The sequence below is a fragment of the Microtus oregoni genome, unplaced genomic scaffold (genome assembly GCF_018167655.1).
Source record: "Microtus oregoni isolate MIOR12 unplaced genomic scaffold, Mior012 000004F_ref0000308, whole genome shotgun sequence".
NCBI classification, from domain to species: Eukaryota; Metazoa; Chordata; class Mammalia; order Rodentia; family Cricetidae; genus Microtus; species Microtus oregoni.
In genome coordinates, this window is record NW_024543063.1 from 66,087,368 (window position 1) to 66,113,665 (window position 26,298).

The 26,298-nt window shown below is 40.0% G+C and overlaps 1 protein-coding gene across 2 annotated transcripts; it reads left to right on the forward strand.

Annotated features, from left to right (window-relative positions):
- The first annotated feature begins 3,904 nt into the window (after positions 1-3,904).
- CUNH16orf87 (chromosome unknown C16orf87 homolog) lies at positions 3,905-24,388 on the forward strand. 2 transcript variants are annotated; one of them, XM_041649488.1, is made up of 4 exons: positions 3,905-4,081; positions 10,790-10,886; positions 17,060-17,242; positions 23,367-24,388. In XM_041649488.1, the coding sequence occupies exons 1-4, from the start codon at positions 4,016-4,018 to the stop codon at positions 23,483-23,485; spliced, it is 465 nt and encodes a 154-aa protein (XP_041505422.1). In that variant the 5' UTR covers positions 3,905-4,015; the 3' UTR covers positions 23,486-24,388. The 2 variants fall into 2 exon arrangements, with proteins under 2 accessions (XP_041505422.1, XP_041505423.1); XM_041649489.1 differs by lacking the exon at positions 17,060-17,242.
- The last annotated feature ends 1,910 nt before the right edge of the window (positions 24,389-26,298 follow it).

Sequence of the window (26,298 nt, forward strand, 5' to 3'; positions counted from 1 at the left end):
ACTTGTGTGCTTTATATAGTTTCTCTTGATGTTGATTTCTAGATTTAGATTCATTGCGGTCAGATACAAGAAATTATTTTAATTTTTCTATGTTTGTTGAAATTGGCCTTGTGTGTTAATGTATGATCAATTTCAGAGGAAGTCCTGTGGGCTGCTGAGAAGATAGTGTATTTAGTGTTTGAATGAAATGTTCTGTAGATATCTGTTAGGTACATTTGATTTCTGATGTCATTTAACTTCAACATATCTCTGTTTAATTTACCAGATGACCTGTCCATTAGCAGAGAGGTGTTGAAGTCACCCACTGTTACTATTTCGGTGTTACTGCATTGCCGTTACCTAACAATGTCTGTGACTTAGCATATGGCTCCATTTGCTCTAGAAAACTGGGTACACTGGAGTTTGAATACATTTAGAATTATAATAACCTCTCGGGGGATTGTTCCTTAATGAGTGTGAAGTGACCTCTGACTAGTTTGGCTTTGTTAGAATTTAGAATGAATAGCCCTGCTTGTGCCTTTCTTTTTCTCTGGAGTGCCATTTCCTGTTCTTTTACCCTCAGTGGTGTTTGTGTTTGCTGGTGAGGTGAAGTGTGCTTTTTCAGAGCGGCAAGAAAGGTGGGCCCCATTTACTGGTCCTGTCAGCATCTTTTTCCTGAGACCATTAGTTACTGAGACAATCAATATTAAGTGTTACTATTCTTTGTCATTTTGTTGCTTTTGTGGTCTTCAGTCTCTGTATGTTGTGGGTTCCTGGGAACCCTCTTGGCCAGGTTGACCTAGTCCCATCTCCACTGTGTGTTGTGGTCCCTGCACACTTGGGTTCCTTCCCTACGTTGGATGTACTCCAGCTGCTTCTCCTATCTTGGATGTACTTCATGGGTTCCTACGTGTTTGGGTGCCCTACTCTGGGTCCAGTGTGGCCCACTTCCCACTCGTGCTGTATCCATTGCATTCCGTGAGTCCTTGCACACCTGGGAGCCCTACCCTAGGCCAATGATCCTAATTCAAGCCTCTGCACCCACCACCCTGCTTTATTGATCCCTGTGCATCTGGGCACAGCACCCTGATAAGGTTCTACCCTTATATTTTGTACTTTCAATGATCCTAATATTTTACTTTTACCTTTCCAACTTAAATGCCTCAACATCTCATTATTCCCTTTTCTTTCTTAATTGCTCTGACTAGAACTTGTCATATTAAACTGGATATTATAGCTTTGTTCCTGAGCTTATGGGAAGACTTTTTAGTCCAATACCATGGAGTATGACATTACCTATGGATTTTTCATATATAGTCTTTATTACATTTAAGGAATAACCTTCCATTCCTGGTTCATTGGATTTTTTTTTCCTCCTTTTTACTTTGCAAAATAGGCAGAAAATAAAAATTTACATTTTAGCCATTTCATTTTTAAGCATATGGGCTAGTCCTTTGATGACGTTATGTTTTACAGTCCTTACTGCTACTCATCTTTATCACTGCATGTTGAAACTCTACATCCACTAAAAATGTCTCACCTATCTCTCTCTCTAAGGCAGTGGTTCTCAACCTGTGGGTCCCAACCCCACTGGGGGTTGCATATCAGATGTTTAAATTAATATTCCCAACAGTAGCAAAATTACCATTATGAAGCAGCTGTAACTTAACTCTGTGGTGGGGTCACCACAGCAGAGGAACTGTACTGCAGGGTCTCAGTGTTAGGAAGGTTGAGAACCACTGCTCTAGGGTATGGGAGCCTTGCCTCTGCTTTCTGTTTCCAGGATTTTTTTTTTTTTTTGAACTGAGCTTGTCTATGGTCAGCAAGAAGTACACCACTGAGATACGCTGCCAGATTCCATGAATTTGGCTACTTGAAGTGCACCATACGGATGGAATCAGTCACTGAGAAACTAGTCCTTAAGATTCATACATGTCGGGATTTCCTTCTTTTTATGATTCCATGTGCTTTCCCCATTTTATTCCACCTGGGACCAGGGCCCACATTCATTGACTCTCTCATGTCCATCTCATAATTCAAAGTGTAGGTGGAATTTTCTGTCCTGACAGCCAACTCCCAAGCAACCACAGAGATTTATCACTCAACTGATAGCTTAGGCTTGTTGCTAACTAGCTCATACATCTTAACTCCTATTTTTTTGTCTCCCAAAAAATGGTGGTACGTTTCTTCAGCACAGCTTGTTCATATCACTCCCCTCTCCCCGCACCCCGCATCTCCTGGTGACTCTCTGCCTTTCTTCTTCCTAGTCTCCTCTGTGTCTGGCTGCCCCGCCTATACCCCTTCCTGCCTCGCTATTGGCCAGTTAGTTCTTTATTAAACCAACAAGAGCAGCACATCTTCACATTAGACGAAAGGATTATTCCACAGCACAAAATTCATTTAATCTCTCTCTAAAAGTCACCAAAGTCTTAACAGTCTCAAAAGAGTTTAGAAGTCCAGGCCGGGCGGTGGTGGCGCACGTCTTTAATCCCAGCACTCGGGAGGCAGAAGCAGGCGGATCTCTGTGAGTTTGAGGCCAGCCTGGTCTACAAGAGCTAGGTCCAGGACAGGCTCCAAAGCTACAGAAAAACCTTGTCTTGAAAAAAAAAACCAAACAAATAAATAAGTACAAAACAACACCAGAGCAAGCTACATACTTCTAATACACAATGGTACAGAGTAAATATTCTCACTCTGAAAGGGAGAACGAAACATGAAAGGGAGATCTGACCAAAGCAGGATCCAAACTTTTGGATCAAACATTGACCCCTACAGTTCTCTGTGTGGCATCTGGGTTTTTTGATGGATTCATCTGAGACCCTTGGGCAGGCCAGTCTTCCAGTTATCCCTCCTACATCCCATGATGGGCTGGTAGCTTTTCTCCATGGTTGTAGCACGTTTGTAGCGTCTCTAACGGCTTGAGGATTTCACCTTCCCAGCTTCGTAAGATTGTCTCTCAGTGCCTCCCTGCAGGAAATCTCATCCTGCCACACATTGCTGGGTCTCTGCAGCTATAGCACAAGGCCCAAAGGCCCTATCATAATTATATCTCCCTTACTTGCAAGACAGGTGCTGTCAGCTCCAGATTTCTTCTGGTCCTTTGGATCCAAAGTGGCAGTAGTTTTTTGTCCCTTCAGGGTGATCCTGGAGACTTCTTTAGGGGGTCATTTTGGAGCAGGGAACCCTTGTGGCAGGATTTTATTCTTCTTTTAAATGAATTTACATTTTCTCAAGTTTAGATTTTTTTGACACGCGGTGTCTTGCCCTTAGGATACCTTTCCTATAGTACCGAGTACGTAGATGCTTTGTGTCTTCCCTCTTCCTTTTCTGCTACTTTAAAGCCAGCGCATGCTCCTTTCTTCCTCAAACTGTACATTTAAAAAATATCCTTCTGTTCTCTCACTATGAATCTGAACAAGAGCAGTAAGAGCTGGGATTACAGGAGTGCATGGCATTTTGTTTCCTTTTCCAAATAATTTACTTTTAATTTTAATCTAGTCAGTATCAGTGATACATCGAATCAAAACAGGGCATCCTCTCCCCCTTCCAGCCAAATACAAAGCACTGTAGAATGTTCTTAAGGCGGATATTTCCTATTCAGTGTGCCTGATAGCGGATCGCAGGCAATTATTTATTGAATAATGAATATTGAATCCCTGACGCTGTGAGCCTAGAGGTTTCATCGAACGTCCATTACAATTTCTCACGGATTAGCATTGCTGACATTTACAGGGGTATTCTTTGCCAGTATCCATTTTCAGGATCGGGTTCTGGGGCAGACAGATAAGGGGGCGTGTCCCGCCCGGTCCACGGGTGCGTTGGTTGGTGGAGTCTCGCAGAAGCCACGCCCCTCGCGGCCAGCAGGCGTGTCTGTGGGACTTCCCTGGAAGGGCTGCGCCCCCCCCCCCCCCCCCCCGCACGCAGCCCCGCGCACGCGCACGCGCGCCTCCAGGGCCCGGTCGCGCCTGGAGTGAGGAAGCGCTCTGTGGAGCGGCGGAGCTACGGCGCTGCTTCCACGGCTGCTGAGGAGGGGAGCATGTCTGCAACTCGAGCCAAGAAAGTGAAGATGGCCACCAAATCGTGCCCCGAGTGCGACCAACAGGTGGGCCGGGCTGGCGCGAGCGAGCGGGCGGGCGGGGCGGGCAGGGCGGGAGGCCGTTGCTCGGCGGCGGTTGGCGGCCCGCGGCCGGCGGGGGGTCTGGGAGCCGGGACCCGGCGCTGCCCTTCTGGTCCCCTGCGGGCCCGCGGCCCCCTGCCGCCCCGGGTGGCTTTGTTCGCCTTTGCGGGGAGTGCGGTGCGGCTCCTCAGCTGTCGCCCCCCGCCACCTGGGTGGCAGCATAACGTAGACAAAAGGACAGTAATGGTGCTAACTTTTTGCAAATTTGTGGACTTCCGGAACACCGCAATAAAACCAGTTTTGATGGGTGATTTCTAGTCCTTCCATCACGTTGTTAAGGTTGTTAACGGAACACGATCGAATGAAGTTGGCATTAAGACTCTTCCTCTCTGCATGCGCCCCTTCCTATTCGTGCTATTTACTGTTGTAAATTTGACTTGTCTGCTTCCAGATTTTTTTTTTTTAAATTATGCGGGTTCGGGAATTTGAAACGAGTCGTCTAAATTGAATTCATGGAGTAGTAGCTGCAATCTTTAAAAGATACATGTTTTTCTTTTCCTGCATTTAAGCACGCTTTATTCTCATTACAGTGTAATGAACTAAAATTCTCTCAATTAAAACCATCCTTAAGGCCCTTCCTGCCAGCATGCAGACCTTGATATACTTCCTTTTCCACTGACTGAATATTCAAATTTCCAAAATGACTACCTCGCTCTCCTCCCCTCCCCCATCCTTCTCTCTCATTCTCTCTGGTGTAATTTTAAATGGGCGGAGACTTAAGCTGATTTTAATTTATTATTTAGGGCGTTTTCTTGTCGGTTTATCAAATCTTTTAACAGAATGTTAACATATTTTTTTCATATAATTTATAAAAACGCCGATCAGGGAAAGTTGTGCAAGAATAGAGACGCTAGAGCTCTATAAAAACAGTCATATTTTCCAAAATGTAGTGTTACATTTATTCTTTCCACCAAACTAAAATTTTAACAAGCTTGAACTTTGTGCTCAATCTGTTGGTACATTACTTGGATGTTTTAATAATTTCCAGTTAAGGCTTCTATAAAGTGAATTATGCATTGTTTCTGTATGACACAAATCCCATGTATCCTTTTGTTTTACTTGGCATAAAGTAATCTTTTGGGGGGAAAGGCCTGATTTTAATATTCTTGTTAGGGGCCAGTGAGATGGTGCAGCAGGGAAAAGTTCTGCTCAGGCCCAGCCACCTGGGGTGGATGCCCAGGAGCCAGGAGAAGGGAGGAGAGAGCTGGCTGCAGAGTTGCCCTATGACCTCCACGTTTAGTGCTAAGCAGGTCAGAGATGGGTGTGGGTACACCAATTCTACACACACTAATGGTAATAAAAAATACCGGAAAAAGCAAACAAACCAAAAAACCCTGGCTAAAGAAAGAGCAGAAGACAGAGTCCTTGAGACTGCTCAAGACGTCAGGGTTTTATTTGGAAAGATGACCTTCATCTCGGTATCCAAATACACGCGTCTCTTTTCTCATTTTAATTTTGGATGTATCTGTGTTCTGTGGGAGTCAGAGGACTATGGTGGCAGTCTACTCTCTTCCACCGTGCAGGGTTGCAATCAAAGTGGCAGTGGTGCCCTTAGCCTCCGAGCCATGTCCAAGGCCTCACATGCATTCCTTTGTGTAATATCAGCTTTATCTTGGCTGCAATAATAAAATACCAAAAATAATTATCTAGTTTTTTACAGTTCTGATGGAAGTTCAAGGCTAGGATGGGTTCTAGTGAGAGTTCCCTTGGCTTTCGATGCCAAGCTGTCTTCTCAGTGGCCTCGTGTGGCAAAACGTGCAGGTTTCAGTCTTGTTAAGGTCACTAACCCCATTAGGGGCATCCCACTTCACTTAAACTCAGGCACCTTTTGAAAAGCCTTACTTGGAGATACCGTCACAGTGGGGTTTAGGGAGTCAGCATGGACATGCTGGTCAGTGGACACTATTTGGTCCTTTATAAACTAGTGCATCGTCTTTTAGTCTCAATACTGAAGAGAATATACAGGATGGCAAATGAATTTTTTGGTGATCTCCTTGTGGTAGGGTTGAATCCAGGGCCTTGCCCTTTGCTGATTTTTTTCTCAAGTAATAGTAATTGAAGAAAGTGATAGGTTAATTTTAGTTTTCTAATTACTTAAAAAGTAGAAGCTTGCTGGGCAATGGTGGTGCACACTTTTAATCCCAGCACTCGGGAGGTAGAGGCAGGTGGATTTCTGTGAGTTTGAGGCCAGCCTGGTTTACAGAGTGAGTTCCAGGAAGCCAGAGCTATACAGAGAAACCCTGCCTCAGGAAAAAAAAGTCGAAACTTTTAGTTTTAAACTAGAAAAAAAAACTATAATTGTAAGTAACTTTTTAAACAAAACACTAGAATATTGTCAAGACTAGAAGTTATTGCATAAACGTATTGGCTTTGTGGGAGCCTAGGCAGTTTGGATGCTCACCTTACTAGACCTGGATGGAGGTGGGTGGTCCTTGGACTTCCCACTGGGCAGGGAACCCTGATTGCTCTTCGGGGTGACGAGGGAGGGGGACTTGATTGGGCGAGGGGGAGGGAAATGGGAGGCGGTGGCGGGGAGGAGGCAGAAATCTTTAATAAATAAATAACAAAAAATATTAAAAAAAGAAGTTATTGCATAAATACTGAATGAAGTTTTTGTATATACTTTACAAGCATAAATGAAAAATCTTTAAGGTGGAAAAATTTCCAGTTGACTAGGTAGGCTACTTTAAAAAACTGGTACGAGGAGGCAGAAAGCTCGATTTTTAGCAGCTTTTTAACATCTCTTATTTAGGCCCTTAAAAATACAGTTTCATAACTGTTAAAATTTTGTGTTCTACACTTTCATGAAGGTCTCATTCACTGACTGGAAAATTACTAAACTGTTTTGGGTATATTACTATTCAATGTATTTGTCAGGTTTTTTTCATTTTTTTAAATGTGTATTTTTGGCTTGCTTTCATTTTAAACAATGTACAGTTTCTCCATATATATGTCACATCTGGCAAATGTGTGTGCCGTATGTACCCACACCCATCTCTTATCTGGTTAGCACTGAAGAATCTCGGTATTCACCCTTATTTTGGGCAGATACATTAACAACTGTATTAGATGTCCAAAAGCTCAGACAATGCAACCCTGTCTATACTGTGTTTTTGCATATGTACACACACCTAGAATGAAATCTATGTTAGGCATAAGCAGTCAATAGCTAATAATTAAATAGAACAGTATATTCCAATAAAAGTTCTGTGATGTCTTGTGAATGAGAATTTTTGAAATGAAACTGTCTACAAAGACAGTTAAAACGTCAGTAATGTGGAGAGGGCGGAATGTTACTGGCTTAGTAGCGATGGGAGCTATCTTTAGCCCACAGATAGCCTTCTCTGCCTTGCTCTGTGTCAGATCTAAATCTGGAAAGATAAAAAGCTTTTGAGATGAGTTAACTTGAAACTCTAATTTTCCACCAATCAAAGGGCTAAAAGATTTGTCAGACAGCATCTGAGGCCTGTAATGAAGATTTCTCACTTTGCTGTGACTTTCTACTTAAATACCAGTTTATTTGAGAAGTGCTTTGATCTATGACTCTGTTCTGTCCCTATGAAAACTTCATGGAACTGCTTTTCATGTAGGAACATAGAATTTGGGATAACCTACATCTGTTCTTAGGCCTTGGTTACTCAATTTAGCTCCAGCATAAACTCTCTCTTACTCCTTTTGATGTGAGTGCTGTGTTTTTGCATCAACAACCTCAATCTGTTTCTAAATACCCCTTTCCATTTTTAACCTTCTTGTTGACTTTGGATAACTAAAAACTCAGAAAGCAAAAGTAATGAGATTTCTATAAATGAGTTTTCTGTATTGGTTTTAGTTATTTTCAGGATTAAAAAAAGTTAATGAAATATTGTAGTGCCCAAGTCCGTCCGTTCGTCCGTCCTTCCTCCTTCTTTTTTTTTTTTTTTTTTTTTTTTTGGTTTTTTCGAGATAGGGTTTCTCTGTGGTTTTGGAGCCTGTCCTGGAACTAGCTCTTGTAGACCAGGCTGGTCTCGAACTCACAGAGATCCTCCTGCCTCTGCCTCCCGAGTGCTGGGATTAAAGGCATGCGCCACCACCGCCCGGCAAATATTTATTTATTTGTTATGTATACAATATTCTGTCTGTGTGTATGTCTGCAGGCCAGAAGAGGGCACCAGACCTCATTACAGGTGGTTGTGAGCCACCATGTGGTTGCCGGGAATTGAACTCAGGACCTTTGGTAGAGCAGACAATGCTCTTAACCACTGAGCCATCTCTCCAGCCCCTCCTTCTTTATTTTGGTCCTGGACAACTTCAAGTACAAATTTTAGGAGTGCTATCATTTTTATATCTCGAGACTTTTTCACCCACAAATATTTATTGAATGTCTATTTTGTGCTAAACATGAATCTAGACATCAGTAGTGTGACATTGAACAAATGTGTAGCTGACCCTGTTTTTCCTTTTTTAAAATTGACAGCCTGAATAGTACTTTTCAAAGAATGAATTGGTAAATAATAAATCTTAGTAAACAATATTTTGGATTTTCTCATTAAAAACTGAAAGTATATTATTAGAACTTAAATTATTATTATTATTTTAATGTGAACTGAAATTTAAGGAGTGTTTAGGGCATTTGTATAAAATCTCCCTAACACTATAATTTAATCAGACTAACTAACATTATTCAAGTTGTCCAGCCTGTTTGAAGATTCTTTTTATAGGATCTGGTTGTGGTGGGGTTTTTGTTTTAAATTTCTGGGGCAGGAGTTGAGAGGGACGTTCCACTAATAACAGGACTTTAGTATTCACTAGCTCCTACGTAGGAAGTGTTTTGAGTGGAACTCATTAAAAAAAAAAAAACCATCTCATCATTGAATTAGTCAATGGGCACCTGGGTATCAAAGCCAGTCTTCATCTGTTAATTACAGAAACAGGTTTCTATGATTTTATTTTCTTCATATTTTTTCTTTGGTGGTATTCAGTGTTGAACTTGGGGTTTTGTACATGCCGGGCAAGTGCTCTACCACGGAGCCATTATATTCCTAACTTTTTAATTTTTTGAGACAGTGCCTTAGCTGTCTAAACTAACCTTGAACTGATTGTATAGCCCAGGCAAGCCTTGAACTTGTGGTCTACCTTCCTTAGCCTCCTGTGTTTCACTGAGTTGTACCATTGTTCTCTTCTTTTTAAATTAACTGGCTCACTAGTTAATTTATAGTGTGTGTGTGAGGATGGGCGTGCACACACACACCCACACCCCCATATGTGTATGGAGAGTACAGCCCTCGGGAGTCAGTTCTTTCCTGCCTTTTACCTGGTATTGAACTTAGGTCATCATACATACAAGCCATCTTGTAGGCCCCATTTGTTTTCTCCTAAGTGTAAATTAAAGATCTTATGTTGTAAGCATAGTGACCCATGCTTACAACCCCAGCTCATGGGAGGGAGAGGCAGAAGAATCAAGAACTCAAGGGTAGCTTTTGCTATATATAGCAAGGCTAGTCTAGGCCACATGAGACTCCGTGTCAACAAAGCAAAAACCAGAGCAGCTGAGGTGGTTCAGTGATGAGGTGTTTGGGTTAACGCAAACCTGATACCTTGAGTTTAGAACCCAGGAAAAGTGGAAGAAGAGAATGAGCTTTGTAGTGCCCACACCTCTCCTACGCAATACACACTACTACTACTACTAAGTACTACTACCAGTTACTAATAGGAGTTAGTAGTAGTAGTAGTAATAATAATTTTTGGGGGGGTGTTTTCGAGACAGGGTTTCTTTGTGTAACTTTGGCACCTATCCTGGAACGTGCTCTGTAGACCAGGCTAGCTTCGAACTCGTAGAGATTTGCTTGCCTCTGCTTCCTGTGTGCTAAGATTAAAGGCATGCGCCACCACCACCACCCAGCTATAATGATAAATTTTTAAAAAAGAAAAGAGCCAGTGTTCAGTACTTTTTGTTTGTCTTATTTGTGTTTTTCAAGACAGGGCCTATCTGTTCTAGAGCTAGCTCAGTAGACCAGGCTGGCCTCAAAGTCAGAGATCCGCCTGTCTGTGCCCCCCAAGTGCTGGGGTAAAAGTGTGCACCACCATGCCTGGCCATGTTCAGTACTTTAATGCAAACAAACAAACAAAAGAACGGGTTTTTCTCCTGCCCTGTTAATAAGCCTCAGTTGTTTGGGCTCCACTCACGTGATCAGTAGTTTGGTTTGGATCCATTTCTTGTTTTTTCATTCTGTGAAATGTAGCTAATCTAATTTTTCAGTTTCCATTCTCATTGCAGCTGAGTCTCACAGTCTTCCGTTCGTATTATTTAACTTCCCTCTTTTCCTCAGTTTGCTGTAAACTGCTGTCATTGTAACAGTATAGAAATGCTGCCTCATTGTATGTAACCTCCCCTGGCTCTGATCTGTTAGGGTTTTCTGTTGGTTATTCACGTTTACACGCACTTACATTGTGTTTAGTATTTTCATATTGGTACCGTAAGATAGTTCAGTGTCATAAACACTAGGAAAATGCGATTGTCTGTGAAGCGGTGATTACCTCAAAGAGATTTGCATTCACCTCTGGTTCTTCAAGTAGTTCATTCAAGAGACTTCATGAGTACTGAGAAATCTAACCATGGGAGAAGAGTAATCCAATTTTTCTTTTTTTTCCCTGCAGATTCCTGTTGCATGTAAATCATGTCCCTGTGGTTATATATTTATTAGCAGAAAACTTCTAAATGCTAAACATTCAGAGAAATCTCCATCTTCTACAGGTAATTGTGAAAATTAAACACAACAGTTTAGCTCTTGAAAACCAACTTGTGACATGGGTTCATTTTACTTAAATGTGAACTCCCTTATAATATAATATTGATAGTGTGTAGTATAGTTCTAACTTATTTGTTACTAAGTGTGGTAATGGTATAAAGTGAAAAACAGCGTGTGGCCTGCCATTTGATGGTTCTGCTGTGTGGGTGCCCGGTTTCTCACCGGCTCCCTTGCTGTTCTTGTCTCCCATTGCCGCTCTTTGCTACTGACCTGTTGGTGGAATCACAGTATGTGAGACTCTTTATCTGGCTTCTGTCATTGAACAAAATAGTTAACTTTCACGTCCTTTGTTTGTCTTGCTCAGTTGTGTTCTTTGTATGGATATGCCGCCATTTATCACTTCCCCTATTGGTGGACCATTGTCTTTTTTTTGTTCCCTTTCACAATGCTGGCAAAACTTGTAATAACTTTGGAGTTTTTTGTTTTAATTATAATTTTTTCAAGATTATAATTGTGTCATTTTCCCTTCCCTTTCCTCCCTCCACCCCTCCCTGTGTAACCCCTTTCTCAAATTCCTGTTTTCTTTGTTGTTGAATGTGTGTGTGTGTGTGTGTGTGTGTGTGTGAGAGAGAGAGAGAGAGAGATATGAGAGAGAGAATGTATTTTTAAATATAAACAGTTTGCTCAGCCCATATAATATTAATTGTATGTGTGTGTTTTCAGGCCTGACCATATGCTATTAGATAACTAATTGGCACGCCCCTTCTTGAGGAATACTGTTTCTCTCACTCTCAGGATTCCTTAGCTTTGTCTTGGCTTGAGGCCTCATGAACTTTCTTTTTTGTGTTGGTGTATCTATTGGTTTCATCCCTGTTCAGGCAAGCCATGCTGGTGAGACTTCATGGATATAATTTCTCTGACAATTCTAAGAGATATAATTTCACAGCAAACTTCTTGTTCCTCTGGCTCTTAGAATCTTCCTATACCCACTGTTCTCAGTGATCTCTGAGTCTTAGGTGCAGGAGTTGTGTTATAGATGTATCAGTTGGTGGGTCTAGGCTCCACAACTCTGCATTTTAATTGGCTGTAAAGGTTTCCATCTGTTGCAAAGAGAGCTTTTTTTTTTTTTGATGAAGGATAAAAGCTTTTGTTGTTCTGTTTTGAGACAGGGTTTCCCTGTGTAACCATTTTGGCTGTTCTGGAACTCATTCTGTGGACCAGACTGGCCTCAAACTCACAGAGATCTGCCTGCCTTTGCCTCCTGAGTGCTGGGATTAAAGGCATGCACCACCACCTGGCTGCATTTGAAAAATAATTGATACATAATTCTTGTAAGTAATTTGTGCGGTATAACACCAACATTTGAATCATATGTAGTGTACATGGCCAGGGTTATTAGTGTTTGCATCTGCTCACGCACTTATCACTTCTGTTGTGGAGGTTCTGAGTCTTCTAGTTATTGGAAATATGTTATCAATCATTGCAGACCATAGTTACCAAACTATGCTATAGAATCACTAGAATTACTCCTTCTGTCAAGGTTTATTTTGGTACATGTTACTTATTTTATCTTCATTCTTTTCCTTTGTGCCTGGTACCATTATTTCAGAATCGTGAGTGACAGCATACAGCATTTCGCTTAATGTGATGCTCTTTGTGAGGGCTGATCTTCGTTGTCGACTTTATTGGACTGAAAATCATCTGGGAAACATGTCTCTGGGAATGTCTGAGGCCTTTTCCTGAGAGTTTTAACTGAGGGGGAAAGATCCACCCTGAGTGTGGGCAGCTCTATTCTATGGGTTGTGGTTCTAGACTAAAGAAAAGGAGGAAGGGAGCTGAGCTCTATGTTCTCTGTGCTTCCTTAATGCAGGCACAGCGTGACAGACCTCACGTTCCTACTTCAGTGGGGCAGCAAGACGAACAGCTAATATATCTTCTGCTTCTGTCACATTGCTACAAATGCTAGAATTTGACACCCCCTCCCCCCATGCCACACTCATAGGGATTCTTTGTGTAGCCTTGGCTGTCCTAGAACTTGCTCTGTAGATCAGGCTGGATTTGAACTCACAGAGATTTGCTTGCCTCTGCCTCCTGTGTGCTAGGATTAAAGGCATGCACCACCACTACCCAGCATGATTTCAGTTTTAATAGCTGAATAATATTCATGAACGTTAGTGTGAGATTGTGATTTTCTTCATTAGTTTGTCTGTTGATGAACACTTGGGTTGATTTCTAAGATCTGAAGAGTTGTAAATGGTTTTGGAGTAAACCATTTACAGGCAGTTTTTTTTTTTTTTTTTGGTTTTTCGAGACAGGGTTTCTCTGTAGCTTTGATGCCTGTCCCTGAACTAGCTCTTGTAGACCAGGCTGGCCTCGGGGAGTTCAGGCAGCTTTTTATTTGTTCATTTTATTTGCTTTTTTGTATGTGTACCTAATGGAGACATTGGATTATATACGATACTTCTATCTATCTATATAAGTGCATATATATAGTATTCCATATCAATTATACTATATTTTTATTAACATGTCAAAATATGTCCTGTGAACACAAAGACGTAACTTTTACCTCAAAAGCAGGGAGAGTTTATTCTGGTGCCAAGTGAGTGACAGTGGCCCAGGTTACCTCAGATTCCATGTTTCAAAATGGTAGCAGTTTGATGAATTTTAAAAAGTAACAGAACAAAAAAGTTTCAAATTAAGTCGCCTTTCAAACTCATTAGAAGAAATACTCGGTAGATGAGTTAAAAAGCTCAGCTGTGCCTTTCCGATGCTATTTGAGGACACTCTGAGATTTTTATTCAGTGGAAGCTAGTGGTCCTTTAATACTTTCCAAAAGGTTTTGCCTGATATCTCAAGGATAAAAAGATAGCCCAGGATAAATTGTAATTAGACCCTGGATCTGGCGCCTCTGACCTTTCCACATCACTGACATTCTGTTCCGCTAATCTGCTTGCACACTGTTCACTGGCAAGTATGAATTTTTTCATGACCTTTTGTTCACAGTAATTACATGATAGCACGAGGCAGAGCCTTTAGCGCAGTCTTAAAGCAATTTCTGGGAGTTTGAAGTATAGCTACCTAATATCTGTAGTTCTTTTTGAATAGTCATGTAACTTAAAGAGCCTTAATTGTTTATAAGCACAAAGGATTATGTGAATTTTTAAGGCAACATATTGCAACAGCAAATGTTAGCAACCATCTGTCATGAGTGAGAGATTGGTTAAAATAGGGTGCGTCTTTTAGAGAACAATAAGTACTAGTTAGAATGATAATAATTTTTACGAATTTACCATGGAAAACTTCTCAAAACATTGTTATGTAGTGGCATATGCCTTTAATCCTAACCCTCAGCACTAGGGAGTAAAAATAAGTAATAAATGATCTATTATATAAAGTTAGGAATTTTTAAATGTTTAAAATGAATTTTTGTTTGTTTTTGTTTTTTTTTGAGACAGAGTTTCTCTGTAGCTTTGGAGCCTGTCTGGAACTGGTTTTTGTAGACTAGGCTGACCTTGAACTCACAGAGATTCGCCTGCCTCCCAAGTGCTGGGATTAAAGGCATGCACCACCACTGACCACAATAACTCTTAATAAGGAAAACATTTAACTGGGGCTGGTTTACAGTTTCAGAAGTTAGTCCATTATTGTTATCAGACATGATGCATGAGAAGGAGCCAAGAGTTCTACTTGTGGATCAGCAGGCAGCAGAAAGAGAAAGCGCGAGACCTGGGCCTGGCTTAAGCTTCTGAAACTTTAAAACCCACCCTCAGTGTCATCCTTCCTCCAACAAGGCCACACCTACTCCAAGGCTGCACTTCCAATAATGCCTCTCCCTGTGAGTCTGTGGGGCCATTTTCATTCAGACCACCACACCAGCCCATGTTCATAGCTGTTTTCCCGCTGCCCTACTGTTTCTGTGATACAATACTGACGAAAAGCTTTGTTATATCCAGTGCTGTGGGCTGTCACATTTCTTAAGTGACCTGCTTTTTTATAAGCTGAGAGTTGAGTCTAAAAATGGTGAGATTGGCTTTCAGTGTCAATACTTTTCCTGCAGACATGATGAACATTCTTTTTTTTTTTAAATATTTATTTATTATGTGTATAATATTCTGTCAGTGTGTATGTCTGCAGGCCAGAAGAGGGCACCAGACCTCATTACAGATGGCTGTGAGCCACCATGTGGTTGCCAGGAATTGAACTCAGGACTTTTGGAAGAGCAGACAGTGCTCTTAACCACTGAGCCATCTCTCCAGCCCCATGGTGAACATTCTTTAGCCCCACAAACTTTGTGCAAGAAGTATGGCAAGCACGAGCCCCACAAAGTGATAAAGTACTGGAAGGCAAGAGGCTCTTGGTGTGCCTAGGGAAAGCGGCATTGTGATAGGAAGCTGTGACTGCAGTGGGCAGGCTAAGCCTGTTCTCCATAAAAGGCCTAAAGCTACAGAGAGTCGTGCTGAGGCATGAGTGTGTTGAACAACTGTATATCTACGGGAATATGAGCATTTGAACAGGGAGCCATTAAAGGAGAAAGAGCCACTGGCCCAGTTCTAAGCTAATTTTGTTATAAGACAATAAAATCATGAGCTTTTACTCAAAACAAACAAAACCCCTGAGACTGGATTCTTTAATTTTTGCCTGACTGTAGTAGGTACTTGCCCGTGTCTGTTAGAGATGTTAGCAGTTGTTGATGTTAGAAGTGGTTCTAGCACTCACGTATTGTGTTTGATAGCTTAAGAATGAAAATCTTCTCTTTGTCTGAAGATGATATGGTCTGAATAGAAAGATAAAAACAGGTTTGTTTAGCTGGGCAGTGGTGGCGCACACCTTTAATCCCAGCCCTTGGGAGGCAGCGGCAGATGGATCAAGACCAACCTAGTCTACAGAATGAGTTCTAGGACAGCCAGAGCTACACTGAGAAACCCTGTCTCAAAAAAAAGAAAGAAAAAAAATTAACAAACTAAACAGCTTCTTCAGTATAGTGGCTAAGTATTTAGAACTTTAAATATCATATACTGGAGGTGTTAGGATATTTGACATGTTTCAGTTTGTTACAGTTGTGGTTTTTTGGTACTCAAATTGAACTATTATGGTCATTAGAGCCCTCTTCAAATTGGACCCTACATTTTTCAATAATTTCTCAACTGTATTTTTCTTGCACTCTGGAATAATTGAATATTCTTATTTTTGTGTAATCCAATATGATTTAGTCTGAGGCGTAGGATAAACTATTCTGCACTGGCATGTAGAGATAACTAATACTGGTTTAATACCCGCCTCTCCCCCTCTTTTTTTTTTTTGAAAGTACACTCTGTTTATGTAGTTCTGGCTGTGCTGAAACTAGGTAGACCTAGCTGACCTCAAACTCACAGAGATCCACCACCTACCTCTGTCTCCTGAGGGCATGTACCGCTATGCCCCCCCACTTTTAAAGATACTCTCACTATGTAGCTCTGACTGGTCTTGAAGTTTCCACCTTTCCCCCTTTACCATTGTGATTTTAGGTTATTTGGAGAGTTAGCTTTCTAGTTTTTGAAGTTAGATGTATATTGAAGTAAAAAAAAAATCAACCTAACCTTTTAGTTTGTTGTAGGGAGTGATTTTTGCAATAATGAAATTACTGTATTAGTAAAGTTTCTGTATTAGTTTACTCCACTTGGAACAAGATTCTATTACATCAGTGATTACCTTCTTTGTGGAAATTCCTTATTTTCTGTGCTTTAAAACCATGTTGTATGGTTGCTCTCTAGTTGGTTTTTATTATAACCTTTGTTGTGCCTAAAGCCAGTTTTGCTTCTGTGTATTTGACAGTCACAGTTCAATCTGTAATTTGGGTAAGGGTTAGGAAGCAGTGGATTTTCCGTGTATTTTTCTATGTTAAACTTGGAAATGAGATGAAAGACCCGGGAAGGTTGTGGAGTTGTTTAAACTTACAGAGGCTGAAATTAAAGTTGCCAAGTGAAGAAATTTGTTTTCTCTTACAAGTTTTTTTTTCTACCTACATGGAATTCTGTTGTTTCTTTGTTGTGTGTGAGTATGGGGAAGATATGGGTGGGATTTCTAGATAATACAGAATATGCTGGGAGGTGTGGTTTAGAAAGTAAGAGGAGGCGATGGAAACTGGGCAGACAGTTGTGCGAAGCCTAAAATAAACCACTTTTATTCATCCATACAGACAACAAGCATGAGGCCAAGAGGAGGCGGACAGAGAGAGTTAGGAGAGAGAAGATAAATTCTACAGTAAATAAAGATTTAGAAAACAGAAAGAGATCTCGAAGTAACAGCCATTCAGATCATATCAGACGAGGAAGAGGAAGACCTAAAAGTACAGCTGCCAAAAAACATGAGGAAGAAAGAGGTATGACTCGGTCCCAGCAGCCCCTTTTCAAATATTAAATTGGTAGAGATCATAACTAGATAACAGTAGTGAATATGGTGGAAGCTTTGAGCTCTTGGACGTAGAAAAAAAAATCACAATTCATAGTTTGTAAAAGAAAAAAAAAACCTTTTTTTTCCCATTGCAGTACTGGGTTTTGAGCCCAGTACACAGGCCAGGTACCCTCTACTACAGAGCTGCGCTCTCGTCTCTTACAGTCTTAGTTTTGAAATGAGAACAAAACACAAAGTCTTGTGAGAAACCTGAAGTCTCACTCTAGGTAAAATTCACATTGTTACAAACTGGCAGTAAAAAAGTTAAAGATAATTGTATGTGTATGATGTGTTTCGAATATCAATAAAAATGATTGTACCTTTTTTAAAAACACAGGTCTAAGCAGTTATTTTAAACTGTTTTACTGTGCATTTTTAAATTGCTTTTTGGGAGATTTACATGCTTCCTACACAATTGGCTTTTGAATAGTTAGGTAAATTCTTGGTGTTTTTCTTTTGATAAGTAGTGTTTCTACTCATAACTTGTTTCTAGATGTCTGGTAGGACTTCTGCTTCTCTTTTTCCATTGTTTATACATTTTTTAAAAAAGTTTTATCATCGAAGATTTCAACATATAAAAGTGCAAGAAGTAGCCAGGCGGTGGTGGCGCACGCCTTTAATCCCAGCACTCGGGAGGCAGAGCAGGTGGATCTTTGAGTTCCAGGATAGCCTGGTCTACAAGAGCTAGTTCCAGGACAGCCAGGGCCACACAGAGAAACGCTCTCTCAAAAAGACCCCCAGCAAAGAGTAAGAAGAATCATATAATGAGCTCCTGAATACCTGTATGAAAATTGAGACTTTGACACCGATAATTAGTGGAGTCAGGTAGTTGCTATTTATTTTTATGTAGAACCCTCAGCTAAAATGATTGCATTTCCAGTGAAATAAATTTATAATTGTAGTTAGCTATGTTTTATGTATCTTTGGAAGCTTAATTTTAGATATACAGATATTTCCTATATAAACACAAATGGTATTTGAGACACAGAATTATTCATGATTTCTCTGGTATATAGCTGTCTCTAGCTTTTACCAAAATGAAAAGTGTTTTGATACTGTGCAATTAAAGAACATAGTTTGTGTCATGAATTATTGTATAAGACTTAGGTATTCCTCAATTCTTGGAGTAATCTAAACCTTCCCTTCTGTTACACTATTCCAGCCACTTTGAGTTACGTAAACACGACTTCTCAGCAATGAGGTCGTCAGAGAATCTTACTTGAAAGGCTGTTTTGGAATAGAAACTGGGCAAGAAAGGTCCATAGAGAAGAAGAAAAGATGCAGTAATTGGTCAGACCAGACCATTGTTCTCAGCTGAAGTGAAACCAGCGGGGAAGGGCTGCTTCTGATGAGAGGCTGAGAGTCTGAGAGGACAGTGGGGAGACAAGGCTGTGTTGTTGAGCACATCCGGTTTCTGTGTACACAGCACTGAAAATTCACTTTATTAGTACTTGAAAAAGGAAGCACTTATTTGGCAGTGAATATTTTTCAGATATTTTTTGTTCAAGAATATTTGGCTGGGAGTAATGGTGCATGCCTTTGATCCCAGAATGTGGGAGATAGAGACAGGTCTATGTTTTCTAAGAAAGCCTTGTTCCCCCTAGTTTGAACCCAGGACCTTTTGTATACTAGGCAAGTATCATTCTACAGAACTACATCCCCAGAAGCCAAATTATTTATTTATTTATTTGATTTTGATAAAATTTCAAGATATGATTTGGTTTCCACCCCCTTTTCAAAAGATGGCATCTTGCTATTTATCCAAGGCTCTCTAACCAAGTTCTCTAACACAAGATCTTCCTGTATTAGCCTCCCAAGAGCTGGGATTATAGGCATATCCCATCATGCCTGAAATAAAGTGGAATCTCTTATGTTCATTGGGCCCTCAATAAACTTTTTCTGTAAAGAGCCCAGATGTAAATATTTTAGACTTTGTGGGCCATACAGCCTCTGTCTCAGCTGCTGAGCTCTGGAGAGCAGCCGTAAGCAGCGTGTGAGCGCAGAGAGCTGTGCTTCGGTGAAAATAGGAGGGTGATGTTGCTCACTGGTCTTTAAGTAGAACACACGAGGGATGTCCATGAATTTTACAAAAGACCTCTTAGTAATGCTTTGTAGGGCTAATTAGCTATTTGGTTTAATTTATTCTGCCTTTATTGGGCCCTTGCTCTTCAGGAACTTGAAAACTTTGAAGTAAGCGTAATTTTAAGTTATAATTTAATCTTAATGAATAAGAAAAACTTGACACCATATAAAAATATTTTAATTGACTTTTTTGCTTTCTATTTTTGGCGAAAAAAGACTGGGAAGAAGAGAAAATGAAAAAGAGAGTCCTTTATTCACCAAGTTGACACTTTGAAAAGGAAAAGAAAAAGGAGTTTTGGTCTAGGGAACCAGACGGTGAGGGCAAAGGCACTGTAAAAAACTCAGGGAGACTAAGATTGAACAAGGTAAACACTGAGTTCTCTGACTGGTCTTCTATCTTTCAGGCAAGAGAGACTAGAAGCACTTCTAGGGAACTGGAAAAGCCCAGGAGAAAAGACCTACAGTAAAATACAAAGACGCACCTAGTAGACCATGACTGCAGTCAGGTCTCACATGTGTGCATGCTGCTTCTAGTCAGCCCTTTCTATACTTTTAAATATAAACCACTAGAAGATCTAGAAGAAAGCATCTAGTAGAAAAAGTCAAGAATAAAGAAAAAGGAGAAAAAGAATGGGGAGAGAAAAAGCATTTTTCAGGGAAAGGAAACTAAGTGTTAAGAAAAAGATGCTGCCCCAGCAGGAGGAGCAAGACGCTTGAGAGTCAGTGCAGGGCAAAGACAGAGCATGCCTAGCAAATAGTCTTCAAGGATCGCTTTAAATACAAAAATGCCAAAATGTGAGTTACAAGATGAAAAAGTTTAATAGGTTTAAAGACAAAATTGAAGAAAGACTTCAGGAAGTAAAAAATAGATTGAGAAAATAGATGGAGAAGATAAGAAAGTTAAAGGACCAATTTGAAAAGCTAGCATCTATGGTTTCAGTAAAAGAATTTAGAAGATGGAAGACGAGGATATTTTTTTTTTAATATTTATTTATTTACTATGTATACAATATTCTGTCTGTCTGTATGCCTGCAGGCCAGAAGAGGGCACCAGACCTCATTACAGATGGTTGTGAGCCACCATGTGGTTGCTGGGAATTGAACTCAGGACCTTTGGAAGAGCAGGCAATGCTCTTAACCTCTGAGCCATCTCTCCAGCCCCCAAGACGAGGATATTGTTGATGACTTCCAGAAGTCTCTCCAAACCTGAAAGATACTGAAAGGGCCTCTGAAATTCCCAATCCAGTGGAAGGTCAAAAATTAGAACAAAGCATATCATCACTGTTAAAGAAAAAGAAATGCCTAGGGTTTTTTTTATTTTGACAAAATAATCAAAATATTTGATTGAGTATAGTGGAATTCTGACTAGCAAGGAATAGACTACTTCTGTGTGAACGGCGCTAAGGAAGTTTTCAAACATGGAAGGAAAGCTACATATAGTTTATCACTGACATTTAAGAAAAAACACAATCCAGTGTGTCACCAGGCAGGGCAGTGTGAATATTGAGAAGTGACAGGGAAGAGCCTGAGGAGTCCTGTAGAGCGAGGAGGGCCTGTGGCATGCCAGTGCCCTTTCTGTCGCCGTGATGACTCCGTGGCGGAGAGCACCATATAGAAGAGTTTGCTTGTGCTTATGCTTCCAGAATGCTAGGAGCATCATGGTGGAGAAGCATTGCAGGCATGGTGGCAGGAACAGGTGCAGAGAGCCTGCATCCTCACCTGCAGCCCCGAGCAGAGAGAGCAAAGGAAATAGGCAAGACTTTTTTTTTTTTAAATATTTATTTATTTATTATGTATACAATATTCTTTCTGCGTGTATGCCTGAAGGCCAGAAGAGGGCACCATACCTCATTTCAGATGGCTGTGAGCCACCATGTGGTTGCTGGGAATTGAACTCAGGACCTTTGGAAGAGCAGGCAACGCTCTTAACCACTGAGCCATCTCTCCAGCCCCTAGGCAAGACTTTTAAATCTCAATGTCATACTTCCTCTATCAAGACTACATCACCTAAACCTCCCCAAACCAACTGGGACCCAAATGTTCAAATGCCCAGGACTGGGAGGTGGTTTTTAGTCAAAACAATACACATGCCTTAATATTTGGGTTGCATGAATATATGAATCTGTCAGAATATATTCAGATTCTAAAGAATTTGTGCATTTTTTATGGTATGTAAATTTAGCATTGATTTAAAAAAATAATATAAGAAATTTAGGTTTTCTCAACAGCGATACCAGTGGTCAGAAGAAAATTTATTGCATTAATAATTCTAAGGGGAAATCGCAAATCTTTTTGAACCAAACTGCAATTTATTGTGAAAATAGACTAAAGATACTTTGTGATATTCAGGGTTTCAAAAGGTATGCTACCCACACTCCTTTCCCAGGAAGCTACTGAAAGTTGCACACACCACAAGGAAGAAGAAAGTCAAAAAGGAATACTGGGCTCTAGGACAGAGAGCAGCCGGCTCAGGAGAGGTGGAGAATCGCCCTTTGAAGAGGGTCCCAGGGTAATACTTGCCCTGGAATCCTCGAGAACAGCCGTTTCAGAGGAAGCAGATGGGGAGACTGGGAGGGATCTTTCCACGAAGATAAAATAGTGTGTGAATATCCTGAAAGATTTGTACAACTGAGACAGTTTGAGTTAAATTAGAAACGAGAGCTAAGCAAGTAATGAGCTGAGGCTGTGGAATGCTCAGCAGGTAGAGGCCTTGCTGCCAAGCCTGGCCACCTGAGTCTGACCTTTGAAACCCACCTCGGAGGAGAGGAGACTCTAAAGTAGTCGTCCTTGATCTCCTGGGTGCAGTGTCATCCATACGCACGCTGGCACATGCACGCACACACAGAGTTAAATAGGATTGATTCTTCAGAGTAGTATTCAAAAAAATAAAATCACTCGTAGACATAATGTAGCCATTGAAAATTGATGTTACTAAAGTTGTGATTTAAGAATAAGATGAAGGGATATGCAGTTTTGAGTTGGCCGTGAAACATAAAAAACAGTAAAATCCCGGTTTTCTAAAGTAGAAAAGGAATAATGCAGAAAACTCAGGAAGGAGCATCGTGTAACTGTTGTGTGGATACAGATTTGTTTTATAAACAGAAAGGAGCAGCTGGGGAGGTAGTTGGAAATTAGGAAATAAGTATATAGGGATGCATTTTTTAGAACTTTTTTTTGACAAAATGAATTGGCTAAATTATATGCATGTTTAACTTTGATTCAGATAGCAAAATATTAAATCAGAAATAAAATTATTGCAAAATATGAAATAATTCGAAGCATAAACACAAAGATGATGTTTTAACTGATTTTATGACTTTTGGGGATTTTTCTATTGCTTAACTTTCAAATTTTCTACTTTGAATGTGGTTTGCATTTGTTATTGGGTAGAGAAAAATGACAATTAAAATGTTGGCTATTGGGCTGGAGAGATGGCTCAGTGGTTAGGAGCATTGCCTGCTCTTCCAAAGGTCCTGAGTTCAATTCCCGGCAACCACATGGTGGCTCACAACCATCTGTAATGAGGTCTGGTGCCCTCTTCTGGCCTGCAGACATACACACAGACAGAATATTGTATACATAATAAAAATAAATAAATATTTTTTTTAAAAAAAGTTGGCTATTTCTGTAGTGAGGCTAAGGTGAAGATGTTAATATGTTCAGAAAAGTATTCGTTGTTCAGAAAGGAATAACTTCTAGGGTGAAAAATTAATTTTGACAGATACAGTTTATGCTAGTGAAGGGAAAGAAAAAGACAAAATTTTTACAGAAATTATGCAATATTAGAAAATGAATAGAATTATAGTCTTCATTTCAAACCTCATTTGTGTCATTTTTTAAAACTATAGTTCAATAGCATTATAGTATTGTATAGTATTTGTCATTTGAATAAATACTTGAAAGCCTGAGAAATGTTGTTAAACTACTGCATCTGCACGTTTGTATTAAGATTTCCCTTTTTCTTTTAACAGAAAAACAGGAAAAGGAAATTGACATCTATGCTAACCTCTCTGATGAAAAGGCTTTCGTGTTTTCAGTCGCCTTGGCAGAAATAAATAGAAAAATTATCAATCAAAGACTTATTCTCTGATGTTTATCTGCACAGTCTGTTGACACTTTCTTCAGGATTACATCAGCAAATTCTCAAACAGTTACGGACTCTCAGGAGCGGTTTGACTGTATGAATGAGGCCATTGATTGTTTCTTTTCTCTGTTACTTAGTCGGGTGCCACACTTTGGGAGCAAAGCTGTGGGATTAGACTTTGCTGGAATTTCCTTGTTTACCAAGGATTATTATCAGTGTTTTGTGTTGGGATATAACTAAATGTATTTACAAAAAAAAAAAAACTACCAAAAAATAAATAAATAAAAAGCCCCGAAAACTGGATGGATATTTACAGATGAGAGGGATAGGAGTGGAGGTGGAAACGGGAAAACTAGGGCAGTTAAAATGCTTCATGGTTTTCAGGTTTGCACCAGAGATGCAATATTTTAAGTACTGTCAAGAGAGTGACTTTTAAATATTTATATTTCAGGCTTTCATCATTAACAGATTGCATATATACGGTCCATTGACTTAATAAATTGGTAATTGATATTTTATTAAATGGAGAATTACGAATATAGATTATTAATTCTGTCTTCAGTTGACCTTTTCCTTGGCCACTATTTTAATGATTTAAGGTAGAAGTTATGTATTAGAAACTTTTTAGACAGTTTGGAAATTTGGGTGCTATATGAAGAAAAGCATTTAAGGCTGTATCGTATAAACACCTTGTTTTCTTGAATGTTTATTTATTGGTTTAAAAAAATTTCTGTTATCAAGATGGTGCCTGTTAATCTAAACACAAGATATATTTATTACATGCAAAATATTTCTTAGCTACTTGTAAACAGTGATGTTTTGTCTGAATGAATGTTCATTTATACATAAATTCTGGTAATTATTTAAACTGTTACTTCATCCTGGAAAGAAATAAACCTTAATATTGAAAGTGAGTAGATTAGTGTGGTATAACTCTTTGTCCTGGTGAAGTCTGTAAAATATTTCAGCCAGTTTTTCCAGTGTTAAGTCATGTTCCTATGCTTCGTGCGTGCTGACACACTAATGCTCTGATTAATTTTTCCACGCTTGCAGCTTTGCTTCCTTTCATTTTTTCTTTCCCAGTCTGCTTGGAATTCCTATAGCTGCTTAGGGAAATGAGTCACTGTTTAGTGGACTTTTTAAAAAAGACTAATTTATTATTTTGTATGTGTGTACACATGCATTGAAATGTATGCATATCCCCACATGTACACACTAGTGCCTGGGAAGGCAGAAGATAAGGTGCTCCTGAGCCTCTTACTGGGAACTGTCCTCTGTAAGAGCAACATGTGCTCTTAACCACTGAGCCGTTTTGTTAGCCCCTGCCTAGACATTTTTGCCTGTTTAAGGTACCCCTCCAGTATGTATATGTTTATTTTTGAGATGTAAAATTGTCCTTATAAGTCACATGGTAGTTATTTTTCTACTGTTGTGGTAATATGCCATGAACCAAAGCAACTTACACAAGGATGGGCTTATGGTCTAAAGGGTTGGAGTCCATGGTTGTGTAATGGAGATAATAGGTGGCAGCCTGCTGGAGCGGTAGCTGAGAGCTCACATATCAAACCACAAACTAGAAGCAGAGCTAGATCGAAATGGCACAAGTCTTTTGACGTCTCAAAGCTTTCTCCCTGTAATATACTTCCTCCCGCAGGCCACACCTCTTAATCTTCTCTAAACAGCCACCAAATGGGGACCAGGTGTTTAACTGCTCAAAACTTATGGAGGGGACATTTCATTTCTATTATTTCTCAACAGGTCTACATTTTTTCGCCCATAAATTTGCATCCAGCAGAGGGAGCTTTTGAGGCACTGCGGACAGGAATCCTCTCCACCTTGCTACTCTCTTCCTTGTTTCTCAGCAGTGTCTCTGAGACAAGTCTTAGTGTGTAGGATCTCCTGATGTGTGTCGTAGGCTGGCCTGGAATTCATGATTCTCTTGTCTGCACCTGCAGATATTGCTGTAGTTTATGCATTTGAAACTCCTAATAAAGCTTTTTTTTTAATTTCTGAACCATAAAAACGTTAATTTTTTTTTTGCCAAAAATGCTTGCTAGTGATTAATACGTAAGCATCTCAGTGTGTGTTTCTCCATATGTTGTGAGAGTAAAGCACAGCTTGTCGAGGAAGCGTCTCTTCATAAAGAATTATAACAACTTATCCATTCAAAACTGAATAGTTTTAAAGAAAAGTTAGAATTTCATGGAGTATGATAACGGCTAAAAGCTGAGCTTGCTGTGTAGAAATTATTTTATTTCAGATAGTATTAAATTATGAAGTTATTTCAACTTTTTTTTTTTGTTAGAGGAGCAAATTAAATTAGGTTTTCCTTGTTTGCAGCCTAACTTATTTAGGCAGTTTCTCTAAACACTTTATTTTCTGGTTGTTTTAATTGTAAGCTGTTATTAAAAAAATTAATGGATTTGTCTAGGTGTCTCCTCCAGAGCACCGTGCTGTCTCTGGTGTTGAGGTTTCACTTGTTAGCAAATGACCTTGGAGCAAGTAGTTCTTTAATTACTTGATCCTAAACTTTATTCTGTGGTATTACCCATATATGATTATTGAAGATCTCTCTTTTTTTTAAAATTATGTATACAACATTCTGCCTCCAAGTGTGCCTGCAGGCCAGTAGAGGGCGCCAGATCTCATTACAGATGGTTGTGAGTCACCATGTGGTTGCTGGGAATTGAATTTAGGTCCTCTGGAAGAATAGTTAGTGTTCTTAACCACTGAGCCATCTCTCCAGCCCCCAAGATCTCTTAAAGATAATTAAAATATTAGGTTAGGTGTGTTGAAAATATTCGCAAATGTGGACAAGA